Raw genomic sequence first — 15,875 nt, 5'->3', positions numbered from 1 at the left:
TTTGTTACCTACCTACATGATCATAATGGATGTGATAAGGACAAAAAGTTACTTCATTTGTACAAGGTAGTATCTAGTCGGCAGAGAAAGACTTATTTTGACCAAGCTGATTAATATAATTATGCTAAACAGAAACAACTAAATAAAAATCAACAAGAAAAGCACAAATCCCTTCCTCCCCCAACCCAGGCATTGCATTTTAGTTTCTTTCAAGTTTGAAAGAACACAGAGTGTACCTACATTGAAGGTAACATGGATGTTAAAACTCGTAAAACCATCAGCTAGTTTGTTTTCAATGGCCACTCCACAGATTTATGGCAGAACCTCCAAATAAATCTTTTCAAAGGCCATTTCCAAGGAAAACAGTAGTTCTCCAAATGACATTTAGCAATGGAAAATTAACAATGAAGTTATTTACTAAAATTTTAGTATTAAACTAAACATTCTATTAACAGCAGCAAAGTTCTTTTAAACTGAGATGAGCGGGAAGCTCCTGCTTCTAGCATTATGTGCAGCTAAAATAATAAAGCCACTGCTGTTCAAAACATTTTTCCAGTGATGAGTTAGGAAGCTTAGGCTGGGCTGGGACACCTGATAAGCATACTGAAGAAAGAATACCAGCCCTTACTCATTCAAGGCTCTCTGTCCTGTAAAGACTATACATCTCTTACATCTCTCTCCCATGACAGAGTTGTCACCTTCAAGCATAGATGCCAACAGCACAGCGTGGATAGGAATTTAAGAACAGAGTAGGTTTATTCTTGGATTTAGTACAATAAAAACTAAGGCTAACAAATTTGGAAGAGGGAAGTGAGCACCAACTTACCACGGCCAGGGTGGAGGAATGCCAAATGCATAGTTTCATTACAGAATTCTTTATTGAAGGTACAAACAATAATCAATTTTTTCAAAGATGTAGAAGACATGCTCTACAACTCTAAGCAAACCTCAAGCATCAGATGCCACTAAATGCATACATACACGCTCACATGACCCTCTTGGGTGCACTAATACTACATTTCCCAAAATTACTATAGACAAATATTAAGAAAAAATACTTTTTACTGTTTGACTATATTTTCTGTTACAGTCAACTACCCTCAGTTAGGTGCAATTACTTCCCTCTACCATGTGAAGAAAAATATCTTCAATCACAAAAATTTAGAGTAGAAGAAAAGAAGAATCCAAAATACCAGCACTTGCTTTCGTTGGTTCTAGCAGGACAGATTTATACCTAACAAACTATTTTAATACAACAGTTAAAAATATCAATAGCACGTAACAAAACTGTTTCATTTGCCGAGTTAAGCACTTTCATAAAAGCTTTGTCATCAGCTACACCTGTTCTAGTTAAATTCCCTGACTCTTGGAACTGATACTCATGCACTTCAGAAAATTTTGCCCCAAACTGATAAAATGTGACAGAAAAAGTCACTGGTTTATCATGACCAACAATAGGAAGCCATGCAATTCTGGCAGGATGAGAGCTGGTCCATAAGGTATCCCCTTCGGTGATGAAAACTTATTATGATAACAGGTGTGCTACAGTCTGTAGCTGGAAAGAAAAAGCTTTCAAGGAAAACAGAACACTGAAAAGGTTAGTCAAATTCAAGCTGGAAGCAAAAATACATGTACATACAGAACAGAAGGATACAGATATAACTAAGAAGAGTAATGAAAAACTGAAAGTTAAAAGCTGAAAGCCAAATTCTTAAGCTTTACAGTAGGGAGACTGCAATAAATACCTAGAAGCACGGCTTAAAAGCTCCGAAGGACCTTCACTTATGCCCCTGGGAGCTTGGTTATCAACTAGACACAAGATTTAAATATACGCATATGTACATACAAATGCACATTTCTGTGCATACGGATTTACAATCTATGCCTCATGAAGTAGTTAAGGCCACATACACTTCCACTGCATTGCAGCCACATATACAACTAAAGAAATGCTGCGTTTCTTTAGTGCATCTGCTTCCACACCATAAGGAGCTCGTTCACACGTGCCACACTCAGAAAGGGCCCCATGAACAAACACCTCCCTGATACCAGGAAATACGGAGTCAAAAGGAGCATTGTCCCTGGTGATCAAATTATCATCCTTCAGATGTTAATTTGCCCTTGAATGGTTGTAAAAAAAAAAAAAAAAGAAACAAAAATCAAAAAAGGTTGAGGGACTCAAATGCACTTTAAAGCAATCTTGAAAATACAAAACACTTCAAAGTATCAAGTGCACAAAAAACAAGGTAAAAAATGACAGTCCTATTTGAAAATTATTAAAAGGAATACTTCCAAGTTTCTAAATCAAATATTTTATCGCAAACTAAAAACTAAAAAAAAAGAAAAAAACCAAAAACAAACAAACAAACAATGTGTCCAGTCAGTCAGTACCTCGGGTTTAATCTGCAGTATTCTAACTGCCTGGTTAAACCAGCACATTCCAGAAGAGAGTTATTTTAGGCTTTTTTTTTTTTTTTTTTTTTTTTCATTTCTAAATGTTCACAAAGGTTAGTTTACTAAAGGTAAAACTTCAACCAATGTGGAAAATGACTGTGGAAAATGTGTCTCAAAAGCACTAAATAAAAAGTAAATGAAAAGATAACCTTCCCTTTCCTAGGTTCATTTCAAGACTAACTCATACATAAAACAGCATTCAAGAAGACTATCAGTTACCAGGCTGCTTAACCTCCTCCAGAATTTCCTCAAATTATACCTCTAGTTTAAGATGTTCTTTGTTTCCTAAAGCATATGCATGCTTTAAAAGAATTCTTAAAAACAGGCCAAAAATTTTTTCGTAGTGTGATACCCAGGAAGCCAAAAATACTGCACCTGGGGTGGAACTACACATTTACTTACTGCCCCGTTCCAAATATGTACTAAAGAGTAACCAACCTGTGCGCTCATCTTGAGCTTAAATCATTAGCCAGCACTAGACAGATGGAATAAACTACTCATAGCGTAGCAGTTCCTGCTACGCTTTAAATAATATATGCATTCTTTGAATAGTTCATGGTAAATCATGAGATCAAGTAACTAAATAAAAGTGAATTTTAGAGAATGTGTAACCAACAGCAAATACTGACAATGACTTAATACATGCCTTCTCACGTAAGAACTGAAAATAGGTGGAAATCAGTTTGGTAATGAGAACCACAGAATAAAGAAAGTCCAAAGACCTAAAATGATCCAGCTACACTTTATACCTATTTGTCTACTTGCAGAAAACTCCCAAGAAACATACAGAACTGGAACAGTAGCTTGAAAGCTTATTCTTCTAAAAAAAGAAACACATCCTATTTTTGATACCTAATGAAATACCACAGTAAATATAAGTACATGTAATTAGCACTTATTTCAAATAATTTCTGTAACTCTCCTTGTTTACAACTTCCAGCTTCTCTCTTCGTGAGCATTTTCTACTTCAGCAGAAGTGCATCTTTTGATCTCATCAAAAGATGTGAGGTTGGAAAGTGAAAGTCAGGAAAAAGTTATGTCTAGGAGATTTTCTAAGTCAGGACAAGAGGAGATACAAAGACCGGCCCAGAAGAAGTAACAAACCCCATCAACTCAGGGGGTTGGGAGGGAGTAGGAGGAAGCAACCTGGGAACTCTCAGTGTCTTTGAGAAGACTATACACACTTTGAGCAACTCCATACTATTTGATTTACCTGGTAATGTGCAACAAACACTTCACCTTCAAAAAGGCTCAAGCAGGACTGTTTAACAAAACTCTTTGTCAAAGTAAGACCAATAACCATAACCAAATCTGTATGCATGAAAGGGAAATTTGTTTCAGAACACCTAGGAAAGACAAAATTTTGAAAATAAAGATAATTCTGGGAATATCTATAGAAACTAATGCTTCTCATGTGGTTTGGTTTACTTGATTTTAAGGTAAAGGTAAAATAGAAAACTATTTCAAGGCAAAAAATAAAAACATCAGGGTTTCACTGTGCTTTGTTTCATGGATTCACTTAAAGCACTGAATCCACTGTTGACCCTAAAGCAGTCAAGTTCTTCATCTGCAAGTCTCTTTAAAAATCAAGCTTACTCCTTGTATAATGTGACAGGCACTGTCAAGAGTGATGATGTGATGGGTTCAAATGAGATGACTCTTACAATAGTTGTGCCACAATTGCGTCATCTCATGTCAAACACTATTTTTAAACACACTTGAACAGCTAGCCTTCTGCACTAGACTTCTACGTCTATGGAAATACCACCTCCAATACACCAATTGCACAAAAGTCTTGAGAAAACATTTCCAATAAAATGAGAGCAAACATGAGAAAAAAGTTGACCGTGTTTAGGTTTAAATTTCCGTATATATTGAGAGATGGCTCCGGATACCCATATGCAGAACTAAAGAAATATTTTTAATCATTTAAGAACCTTTCCTAATGTTTTTCTTTTGCTTGTCTGTGGGATGCTTTGGTAGTTCAAATGAGAGCTTATTCTTAAAACAGGAAAACCTTTGAAATACTTGCTTTAAGAATGCACAAACATTCAAAATGGACAGGAAAGCTGTTAGCTAGCCCAAATAGTCCTGCACATAAATAGCTGCTGGCATCACAGAAGAAAACAGATTAAAAGGAAGGTGTATCCATGATTTCTTCACATCATGGACATGAAAACACACCCCCAGAGTCCTCCAGCACCTTGGTAATTCAGCACCAGGAGTCAGAATTACACAGCTGTCATACTCCAAAAAGGCACGAGCAGTATTTCCTCTTGGGGCACAGCAGGAAAGACAGAACACCCAATCTGCAAACAAGCCAGGAACCTAAGAGAAGCTAACTCTCAACAAGGCTGAGAAACAGCCCCCTTAGCTCTTGGCTCCACAGCTAAGATGCCACCATACAGTGGACCACAGCCATGGGCTTGCGTGTGCTGGCACACACCTCCACAGCAGCTGTGGGAATACCATCTGAATCCTTCTCCATAAAGACCCCCAAAAAAGGTATCTCCAACTCTTGCAGTCCTGCCGAGCCACGTGGGGAAATGCTTAAGACCTTCAATAAATGCAAGTACCAGGGACGACTCTTTTTTCACCATGAACTTCCTCAACTCACAGCCAAGCTGATCTGGCAGGATCAAGAAGGGCCAAGACGACGGGGAGCCCCCAGGGTATGTGAACGCAAGGGAGGCAGCACCCCCAGGCAGTCTCCCCCAAATTCCCCAGGTAAAAGAGCAAATGAATGACAGGAGGTTACCTAAAAAGCCAGATAAAGAGCAGGGAGTCTGCACAGCACAACAGGCGCAGGCAGCTCAGATGAGGACCAGACAGAGCCACACAGGGCAAGAGTAAGGACCCAATTTTAGCACCACGGTTATAGCAATAGGATATGCATTTAATGATTTGCATTTTATTCAGTATCATGTACACACAGAAAACTATACTACAATGGTATGGAAATATAAGTCACTTTTCTAACCAGGTAAGAATCCCATTAAAGTAAAAAAATTTGATAACTACCTTTCACATTACTGTAATCAGATAGCTATTAATAACAAATGGTTAAGAGAGCACATATGCAATCCTGTATCAGTAATTGGCCATTTATGCAAATAGTTCTGAGCCTCTGTGACCATCTCATTCCTCTCGATATACCCTCAGAGACCCCTGCTACAGTCTTAATTATGCACTCTTCCGTGCATTTCTATTCTTGGACACTGACAGCTCTCTCTATGCTTTTTAAAAATGATGCTACATTTATGTAACTACCCAACGAAGCTGCCCAAAACCAATAGCTTAAGTGGGGGTGGGTACTGCTACTTCAAAGACCGATCATTCCAGAATCCAAATGAGCAAAATACCATCTTATCATCATCAAAGGCAAATACACCTCTAATGCTTCTGTTTGGTGTAGTGGTCAACCCAAAGCTGAGTTGTGACCCACCAACACCTTCACCAAAGAGAGAGACAAAGCCTTGAATGAAAAATTAAAATATATCTGCAAGGAAAACTGACATTAAAAAGGAAAAGGTAAAGTATTTTTAGAGGAAGCCAGAAGATGGCTTACAAAGGTTCTAGCACCTCAGGAGACAGTCACAATACCAGTGCACTGCAAAGGGAAGCTTTTTGAGCATGCGGTTTGATCCAAATAGGCAATTTCCCAGGATATTTACTGTAACATTTACTCTTACTGCTGGGAATCAACAACAAATAGGATATTAGAGATCTGCATTATTAAAAAAATGTTATAGTAATGAGACTGTATACTATGGTCACCCTAGAACTTTGTAAAAGGAAAAAAACAATAGGAAAACAATCATTAATGTGGACTGCCTGTATGTACAAAGTACAGTATTTTCTTTTGATATCAATGATCTTTTGGTAATGTGTACAAAAGTATATGGGGTGGTTTGTATTAATGTAGTTTTTTGTATGAATGTAGTTTTTAAGTTTAAAATGAATGTAGAGGGCATTGGAGTTGATACTTATGGTTCCTTTTTAACTTGAGATATTCTATGATATTTTCTCCCACAGAAAGGGAAAAAAAGGCTACAAAAAGAAAAGCTTTACAAACTTAACATTAGAACATATGTTCCAAATACACTGACAAATGATCTAGAAATCTTTTTATGCTGCATTTGTCATTTTTCATCTTCTGAAGAAAAACATTCTCTGATTGTCAGTATTTATACCCTGACAATGTTTGATTTCTGCTTGAATTGTTACAGCCACTTAATTCATGCGGTACATTTTATTTTGTTCTTTTGTTGAACTACACTATTTGATCTGTTATAAACTTAGGTTACAAATTACAAAATGGTCTCCTGAAATCAGAAACATTAAAAAAGGAGGGGGGGGGGGGCGGGCAGGGAGGATAAAGCAATCAGCCTTGTTTTCCAAACGGTCCTCTATAGCCAAGTCCCTCCTAAGCAGCAAAGAGAGGAATAACACAGCAGCGCAGTTTTTTAACTATATTTTTGTTTCCAAAGAATAAAACCAGTATGAGTCACTAAAAGCAAGCTAATCTTTTCATTCATTTAAAGAAAAACATTTCAAGGCTTCAAAATTAGTGGAAGAGAGAGTGCTAGCTTGAAATATGGATTCTGAAAGCACAAAAGCAAAAGGCCCTTTTTAACCTCTACTGTTACTGATTTGGGGAAGCAGAAGCTGCTAACACCTAACAAAACCAAAAGGCCTTTTACAGCGATATTTTAGACAAATCTGCCAGGTTTATTACACCTTGATCATTACAGCATCATCAAACCTGCAGGATAAATTAAGATCTAGTTGAAAAACATATCAGAACAAGGATGGATCTTCTGTAGAAAATGATCCATCCAAAATACAACACTTCTAGCAGATACTTCCTCATGTAGCAAGGAAATGTACTAGATTTAGGCTGCAGTTCAACCATTGCTTCCAGCCAATTTGAATGTAAGGTGCTGCCAAGAAGGGCGGTTTGACACTCTCCTGCCCCTTCATTCCTGGCTGAACATGACCACTTCTTTCTTTTGATGCTCGTGCTCAGCAAAGCTTTGCCTTAAGTACTGATTCAGCTGAAGAAAACATTTTTGGTCAGGTTCAGGTTTCAAGTGGATCCTGCCACATCTCCAGCTCACCACAGGGCTGCACGAGCCCTGCAAAACAGACAGCAACCGAAAAGAGCAACCACCCTTCAGTATTTATGTCAGCTTAGAGCAACTGTCAAATTGCACCCTGAGGGCAGGTTTTTGTCTCCTCCATTCTGCACAAGTGCCCTGAAAACACTGTTATTAGATTCACTCTCTCAGCAATCCCATGACTAACTCTTTATTTAAAGTGGAGGAGCTCCATCAGGAGAGACAGAGACTCATCACCTCAGCCATAAGTAATTTGCTGTGTGGGAGACCCAGCCTTTAAGCCCTGGCTTCAAATCTGGCAGAACAAGAATTAAACTCTAGCAAGCTCCAAGAATAAGAGTGGCTCATTGCAGCCTTGTGCACCTCTTCTTTTCTTATTCATTCTGACAAAAAAAAAAAAAAAAAAAAGGTGCCAAAAAAAAAAGTCAACGTTGCAAACCTCTCCTTGCCAGCAAGCATATTATGTTTATAAGCTATCATAGTTTACTAGGTAACTCTAAATGGCAGCAGAATAAACCCTGACAGGCAGCCAGTCCTACCTACACCAGCTGAGCCACCCAGCTGTCATGGCTTAACCCCGGCCAGCACCACCAAAGCCGCTCTATCACTCCCCCTCCTCAGCTGGACAAGGGAGAGAAAATATAACAAAAGGCTCGTGGGTCGAGATAAGGTCAGGGAGAGATCATGCACCAATTACCATCACGGGCAAAACAGACTCAGCTTGGGGAAAATTAATGTAATTTATTGCCAATCAAACCAGAGCAGAGTAATGAGAAATACAACCAAATCTTAAAACACCTTCCCCCCACCCCTCCCTTCTTCCCAGGCACAACTTCACTCCCGAATTCTCTACCTAACTCCCTGCAGTGGCACAGGGGGACACGGAATGGGGGTTACAGTCAGTTCATCACATGTTGTCTCCGCCACTTCATCCTCCTCAGGGGCAGGACTCCTCACATTCTTCCCCTGCTCCAGCATGGGGTCCCTCCCACTGGAGACAGCTCTCCACAAACTTCTCCAACGTGAGTCCTTCTCACAGGCTGCAGTTCTTCATGAACTGCTCCAGCATGGGTCCCTTCCACGGGTTGCAGTCCTTCGGGTACAGACTGCTCCAGCGTGGGTCCCCTGTGGGGTCACAAGTCCTGCCAGAAAACATGCTCCAGCGTGGGCTTCTCTCTCCACGGGTCCACACGTCCTGCCAGAAGCCTGCTCCGGCACGGGCTTCCCACGGGGTTACAGCCTCCTTCGGGCAGCCACCTGCTCCTGCGTGGGGTCCTCCCCAGGCTGCACGTGGATATCTGCTCCACTGTGGACCTCCCTGGGCTGCAGGGGGACAGCCTGCCTCACCATGGTCTTCACCACAGGCTGCAGGGGAATCTCTGCTCCGGTGCCTGGAGCACCTCCTCCCCTTCCTTCTTCACTGACCTTGGTGTCTGCAGGGTTGTTTGTCTTACACGTTCTCACTCCTCTCTCTCCTGACTGCTGCTGGTGTTACACAGGGGTTTTTTCCCCCTTCTTAAATCTGTTCTCCCAGAGGCACTACCACCGTCGCTGATGGGCTCGGCCTTGGCCAGCGGCGGGTCCGACTTGGAGCTGGCTGGCCTTGGCTCTGTCAGACATAGGGGAGGCTTCTAGCAGCTTCTCATAGAAGCCACCCCTGTAGCCCCCCGCCTACCAAAACCTTGCCACGCAAACCCAATACACTAACAAAGATCAAGCATTTCAGGTTTTCTCTTGAACTCTCTGATTTCTTTCATCCTCATCAAAAAGAGACCTTCCCATCCAGTTCTTAGAAAATAAATCTAGTAAAAAAATGATGCAACAGTGATTCAACTCTTCTATAGCTTTTCTGCTTCTATGAATTTTAATGGAATTGTTTCCAGTTTATATTAGTCTTCAGCAACACATACAAAATACAAATTATGCATCTTCCCAAAAGCAACAAAGTTCAAAAAAATCTTGCAGCTCAGCAGCACTCAGTTTAATATTTATATACAACAAGAGCACTTCAGGACAAAAGTGCAGCTGGCTATGCAGAAAGTCCTGGCCCCAATCTTACATTTTGCACAAGTGTATCTGAGGGAATAATTCCCCTTCTAGCACACAAAGAGTGTTGCTGATCTAAGGAAGGAATGAAAAAGCATAGAGCAACACTTCCAGTGCCCTGGGAAAAAAGTCACCTTTGTCACCAACTAATTTACCAACCCGCAACACGCCAATCTGTTCAGCTGCAGTATCAGACTGCTTGAAACAACCGGCTACACAACACAAACTATGCCAAAGCACAAATGCAACTCCTCTCTCTCCGGACACCCTATTTCGCTTCTTCCCTTCCACACAGATTTAACAGTGCGATAGCATCCTAAGCAGCTTTGTCTTAATCATCTGCATCTTCTGGAGCATCTCCTGTACCAGCAACAGGGTCAAAGATTCTTCTAACAAATGGAAAATACTGGTCAGAAATGAGCAGCTGCTATTGCAATGCCTAACAGAGTTTTTTCTTTTTCCGTTCTTTACTATACAGACCTAGGGCATTCAAGAGCAACTGACAGTCAAGACTGGTGTCACTCTGTTCCAGATCCCATAAACACACATGATTTTTCCCCAAAGTTTATGTTTTCAGGCCCCAATCCTACCGTGAAAAGCTGTGCTTCTGGGCAGTCACATAACTCAGTCTCCAAAACTGAAGGAAGTAAACATATTTTTTTGCTCTATCCCACTTACGCTCGGTGCCTGGAGCCAAAATCTCCTGACATTCAACATCAAAATAAATTACAACCATAGTGATAATGTTATCTGTTATCAGTTTTCTTTCCTTCCCCAGATTTCTTCCCAAGAAGACAAACCAGAAAAACAAAACCAAAACCCCTCCCAAGATACGACTGTCAAGACAGAATCATAATTCTGCTATCTGATACAGATCAGCAGGCATCACATGCCCATAAGGATTTGCAAACGACCTCGTACAGACACAGCCCAAACACATCAGAGCGTAAGATTAAGCTGCCAACATAATGTGCAGTTTGGAAGTCTGAGTAAGAACCACTAGTCCTACATCCATATCCATCTGCACGGCAAGTGCCTTCCCTGCTCTACCAGTGCAGTGGCTGTATTATTTTACGTTGGCATTTACAACATTTGTTGAAATAGTCTCTAAAAGCACCCTTCTATTGTGAAATAAAGGATAAGATTTCCACATCTAAGATTCCTACCTAATTAGTATCAACTATTCAATATTTATTTTCGTTCACCTGTTTACATGCACTGTAGCCTACCAAACCCATTTTTAAAATGGCCACCTTTCCCTGGGCCACTCAGAAAAACACTAATCCACAAAATTAATTATTTTTCCTGTCTTTTTGCCGTTAATAGCACATCACCTCTTTCAGTGGCCCATTTAAATGATTTTTCCCGCTTAACAAGGGAGCGCCACAAGGGCAAGCATATATTAATATTAAAGAACCGGTCAAAATAACTAAAATCACATTCATCATATTAGCTATCACCCTCCACCCTTTCTGGCAGTTGCCTGCTTAGTCTATTGTTATCTACAAAGATAAGTCTTGCCACTAACCACAGTATTTCCAGAGAAATAGGCCTGAATTTTTGTTGCGGCACTGCAAATGAACTTTTTGGGTATCGCAACACATCTTCGTTACTTTAGAAAATGTTACTACTGAATGAAGTCATTTACTCCTAAAATGACTTCAGCATAGGAAGATTTGTTACATTGCATGTGTTCTTAATAGATTTTAACAGTGTTTTACACTAAGAAAAACACTGTCAAAAGCGTATGGTAGACACAGGCAGTGTAACAAATTTCATTTCTGTACAAGAAAAAAAACCCCACAACTCCCATTTCTGCTTTTGCCAGTAACAAATTCCGTTAAAATACATCTGAGTAATTAAGAAAATACAGGCAATTCTTCTTCAAACACCACAACATATTTTAAGAAACTGCAATGCAGAACAAACAGATATGCCACACGCTTATCCAAAACCAAGTTCTTAAAAAGATCCAACCTGAACAGCATACGTCCAATACAGCAGCATCCTGTCACGGATTATATGTAGAAAGCCTCAAGGTAATGCTTTAGCAACTTACAGCATAGCAATACTTACAACATGGCTGCAGTAATTGTCACCAATGAAAATTGAAAGACACAAGTAGAAATAAACATGCTTGCAGTAACATGCCATGCATGTTTTCCTCTCTTTTTTCATTACAGTCTGCGGTTTACATTCTGATGCATGTGTTAAAACGTAATCACGGTGGAAAGAGATTGCAGATACAGCTACTTAAGTTGCAAGATGCAAAACTCTGTAAACAAACAGCACATTGCAATTTACACCGTCACTTACCTCATATGACCAAACACACTGAGTTCCTCCAAACCTTCGGACACACCTGCCCACCTCCACATCCTCATGAGTGGTGTACATTTCTCGAAGGCATTCACCTATATGTGGCACCATCCTCCTGAGAACCTCCCGGCTGAAGATCATTCCTGGCCCTCCCATGCAGAAATTCTCTCCAGGCTCCAGCCCAAGTTTTCCGAGTTCTTCAATATTACCCAGACCAGTCTGTCCCAAATACAGAGGCTTACTGCTGTTCAGTGAGCGAAGAAACTCCTCCAATTTTTCACCTGAAAAAGAGAAAAGATTACCGTTATTTCTCTGCCTAGTCTGCCAGCCAACTCTTTTTCTGTACCTTGAGCTTTTTTAAAAATGTAACATGCACCTGAGACTGTCACAGGAAATCACTTCCAAAGCAGTGTCCTACACCCAACTGAAAATATCCTTGGACAAGTTTACTTTTCACAGACAACTTTTTTTATTATTATTATTATTATTAATTAACATTACAATGACATTTTCATTCAGCCAAAAGCCAGAATATGACCAAAACTTAATTATACCAGTAAACCTTGTTCTGTTCAACCAATACTGATGGAAAGCACTCCCTTGCTAGTTTAAGACTCTCTCTAAAGCAGGACAATTTACCAATATAGTTCCAAGCTGGGGAGGAAGAGGAGGAGACGGGAAATCCCATGTATTATTCTAATAGGATTAATTTTTGAAAAGACCAGAGCAAATCTAAATTAACCAAGATAAACATGTTTGATTACGAAGCAATTGCTGGAACAAGGTAAAACTCAAGCTCCTTCCAAAGTATTTCCAGTGCTACAATGTCTACACACTTTTCCTTCAAACCCCGTACCTATTTCTTTTGAGAAATTGTGATTTCATATTTACTTGAAATTAAAAGTTTCTGGATAGGTTTAACTCGGAAGCTTAAAACCAATTAAAGACACTCCAAAATGAGCCCAAAGAAAACACTGACAACTTTCACATCTGCAGCCAAATATATAAACCTATATACATGCGTACGTGTGCGAGTATTTCACAGATGAGTGACAGCCGACAAGCAAGCAGCCCATTAAACGACTCCAACCAAATCGAGTGACAAATAGGGCAGTACACAGTTACCTCCAGTCAACTCTCAACAGTGCGTTCAACAGTGTGAGCAACCACGCCCGCAACCTGGGCCTACGCTTACAACTCGAGCCTCTCTTTCCTTCCCAAGAGCAGGGCGCTGCACGAGTAAGTCACAGCAGCAACAAGCGCAGACCAAAACGAAGCGGGCTGCAGAACAGCATCTTCTAACGGTGCTGTAAAACTCGCTCGGAAATAGGGCTAGTACTCTGCAGAGAGACACGCTGCGACGGACAACAGCGGCTTTACAAGGAGCCTTCAGAGGCGGCGTTTGCTCAGCCCAAGTGTCAGTGAGCCAGCGGAGAACTTTTACTAGTGCTGAAAACACCATTCCCGAGGAGTACCGAATCGAAGCCGTCGGGCTGAGGAGCCGCCGCCGCCGCGGGGGCTGCCCGGCCGGAGCGGGATGCGGCCGGCGTCGCTCCCCCCCTCAACCCCCCGCCGCCTGCGCACGGGCGGCGGGTCGAGGCGGGACCGCCACCCTTAGCCTGCCCGGCCGAGGGCAGCGGGACGCGGGGCCGGCACCACCCCGCCGCTCCCCTGCCCACGCCCGGCCCCAGGACCCTCTCCGCCGGCCCACGGCAGAGCCTCGCCCGGCGGGCCGCCGCACCGGGATCCCACGCCCACGCAGGGACCGCTCACCGTGCCCGCCGCGGTCCAACCCGCCGCCTCGGCCCTCCGACGCGCCCCGGACTCTTCGCGGGCGGCCCGGCCCGGCCCCGCCCCGCGGGGGCACCTCGGGGTTCCCACCAGCGCCGGGACGGCACCCCACGCCCCCCCGCACATGGGGGCTGGAAGCAAACGCCACCGGCGCGCGGGGTGGGTCGAGGCACCCCTTGCGCTCCCCGCCCCCCCGGGCGGGAACCGACTGTCCCTACCCTCCGTGAGACCCCGCCGCGCCCCCAAGGCCAGCGCTCCCCTCCCTCCCTGCCGCCGGCGGCGGCGGGGCGCGCCCCGGTCACCTTTAATGTAGACGTCGTCGTCCGCCCGCATGAACCACTCGTACTTGTCCAGGTAGTGGTCGTGCATGTACTTGATCATCATGAAGGACTTCTTCTGCGGCGGGTAGGAGTCGTCCACGCCGGGCAGGGCGACGACGGGCAGCGGGGGCAGCCCGGGGGGCGCGGCGGAGCCCTGGCTGGAGAAGAACTCCACGCGGCCCGGCACCGAGGGCGCCCACGTCCGCTGCGCCGCCACCGCCCGGCTGCCCAGGTACTTCTGGGCCGTCATCACCCCCACGTAGAGGAAGTTGCGGGGCTTGGCGCAGCCCGGGGCTGCCCCCCAGTCCCCGCTCCCGTTGTGGCTGCCGCCGGGCCGGCCGCGCCGCCTCTCGGCGCCTTCCTCCTCCTCCTCCGGCTCCCCTTCCCCGCCGGCGGCGGGGCTGGAGACGGTGCCCTCTTCCGCCGCCGGCGGCAGCTCCCAGGGGCTGCTCCTGAAACTCGTGCCGCCCAGCACCGCCGCTGCCTCCGGCGGCGCCTGCTGCCCGCCCGGCGCCGCCGCGCCCCCGGCCGCCCCCGGCCCCGCCGAGCGGCCGTAGTAGGAGCAGAGGCTGGCGCCGCGCCTCTTCTTGTTGCTCAGCTCGGCCACTTTGGGGGCGATGAGCCAGGAGGCGGCGGTGAAGCCGAGCACCAGCCCCAGCACCACGCTCAGCCAGGGTCTCCGGGACCGCGCTGCCATGGCGCGGGCGGGGCGGCTCCCAGAGCGCCGCCGCCGGTGTCCCCCCCGCCGCCTCCCGCAGGAGGCGACCCCCGTCCCGCGGCGGCCCCGGGCGCGCCGACTCCCGGCGCGGCTCCCTGCCTCGCCGCGACGGCCCGGGCGGCTGCGCTGCTCCCGAGTCAAACTTCTCCGGGCGGGAGGGCGGCGGCGAGGACGGCGGAGCAGTAGCGGCGGCCCCGCCGCTCCGCTGGCACCTTGTCACCGGGGCGGCTGGTCCCTCCCCGCCCCTCCCACCGCTCAGCCTCCTCCACACGGCGGCGGCCTCCGCTCCGCGCTCGCCGCTCAGCCGGCTTCCTCCGCGGCTTCCGAGCGCCTCAACCCGGAGGGCGGCGGCGCCGCCGCCAGTGCCCGCGCCGCGCCGGGGAAGTGCCGGCCGCCGCCGCCGCTCCGGAAGGAAACGATTTTTTTAGGTGCCGCTCGCGGATCCCCTGCGCCGCGGCCCCGCCACCCGGCCCGGCCCCGCCGCCCCCCGGCGCCCCCCTCCGGCCGCCGGGGCCGGGGCCGGGGCCGGCCGGGCGGTGGGGCGGGGGTGCCCCCGGGCGCGCACCGGTGCGCCCCGCTCCCGCCGCCGCCGCGTCGGGAGAGGCCGGGGGCTGATCGGCGGCCGCAGGCAACTTCGCTTCGCCCGAGGGCGGCCACCGGACGCCGGGTAGCACCGTCCTGCGCTGGTCTCTCATCCAAAGGCTGGGCACGGAAAGGGATGTAGTTTCAGGAGGAGGGAAGGCGTCTGCTCTGCCCCTGCTCTACCCTCTGCTCCCCGGCCCCGAACGCTTAACAGCTTTCCAGCCGAGAAGCGTAGCCCTTCCTGGCCGCGTCTTTTTCCTGTGGCGTGTATGCCCGCAGCCTGGGTATACTGTTACTGTCAGGAGCTCCTAGGTGCTGGGGCGTTGCCTCCTCATCCTCCCGAGCTTAAGGTGGCGGTACTGTCCACAGCCCAGGATGGCCGACAACAGGAATTAATCATACAGGCCCCTGTGCCTGCAGGGACAGCTTCAATTCTGAAGTTTAAGATCTCCCTCATACCCTCCCGATTTATATGCATTCCTAAGTTAATTGTGCAAGATGCTCATCTCCAGCAAAAGCCATAAA

The 15,875-nt window shown here is 45.8% G+C and overlaps 1 protein-coding gene across 3 annotated transcripts in view; it reads right to left on the bottom strand.

The window, feature by feature from the left end:
* The window catches only part of LOC128137712 (chondroitin sulfate synthase 3-like), a 30,341-nt gene extending 15,339 nt beyond the window's left edge, over positions 1–15,002 (bottom strand). Inside the window, exons 1-3 of one of the 3 annotated variants that reach the window (XM_052778851.1) lie at positions 14,033–15,002; positions 11,937–12,220; positions 7,120–7,592 (exon numbers count right to left, since the gene is read on the bottom strand). In XM_052778851.1, coding sequence (XP_052634811.1) covers positions 7,434–7,592; positions 11,937–12,220; positions 14,033–14,747 — 1,158 coding nt within the window. In that variant the 5' untranslated portion in view covers positions 14,748–15,002 and the 3' untranslated portion in view covers positions 7,120–7,433. Of the gene's footprint in view, positions 1–7,119; positions 7,593–8,981; positions 9,377–11,936; positions 12,221–14,032 lie in introns of those variants that run through there. The other 2 variants (XM_052778852.1, XM_052778853.1) reach the window with 2 other exon arrangements.
* Between the last annotated feature and the right edge of the window lie 873 nt (positions 15,003–15,875).

Source organism: Harpia harpyja, chromosome Z (assembly GCF_026419915.1).
Source record: "Harpia harpyja isolate bHarHar1 chromosome Z, bHarHar1 primary haplotype, whole genome shotgun sequence".
NCBI classification, from domain to species: Eukaryota; Metazoa; Chordata; class Aves; order Accipitriformes; family Accipitridae; genus Harpia; species Harpia harpyja.
The sequence above is the reverse complement of the archived record's forward strand: the minus strand, read 5'-3'. Positions and strand labels throughout refer to the sequence as shown.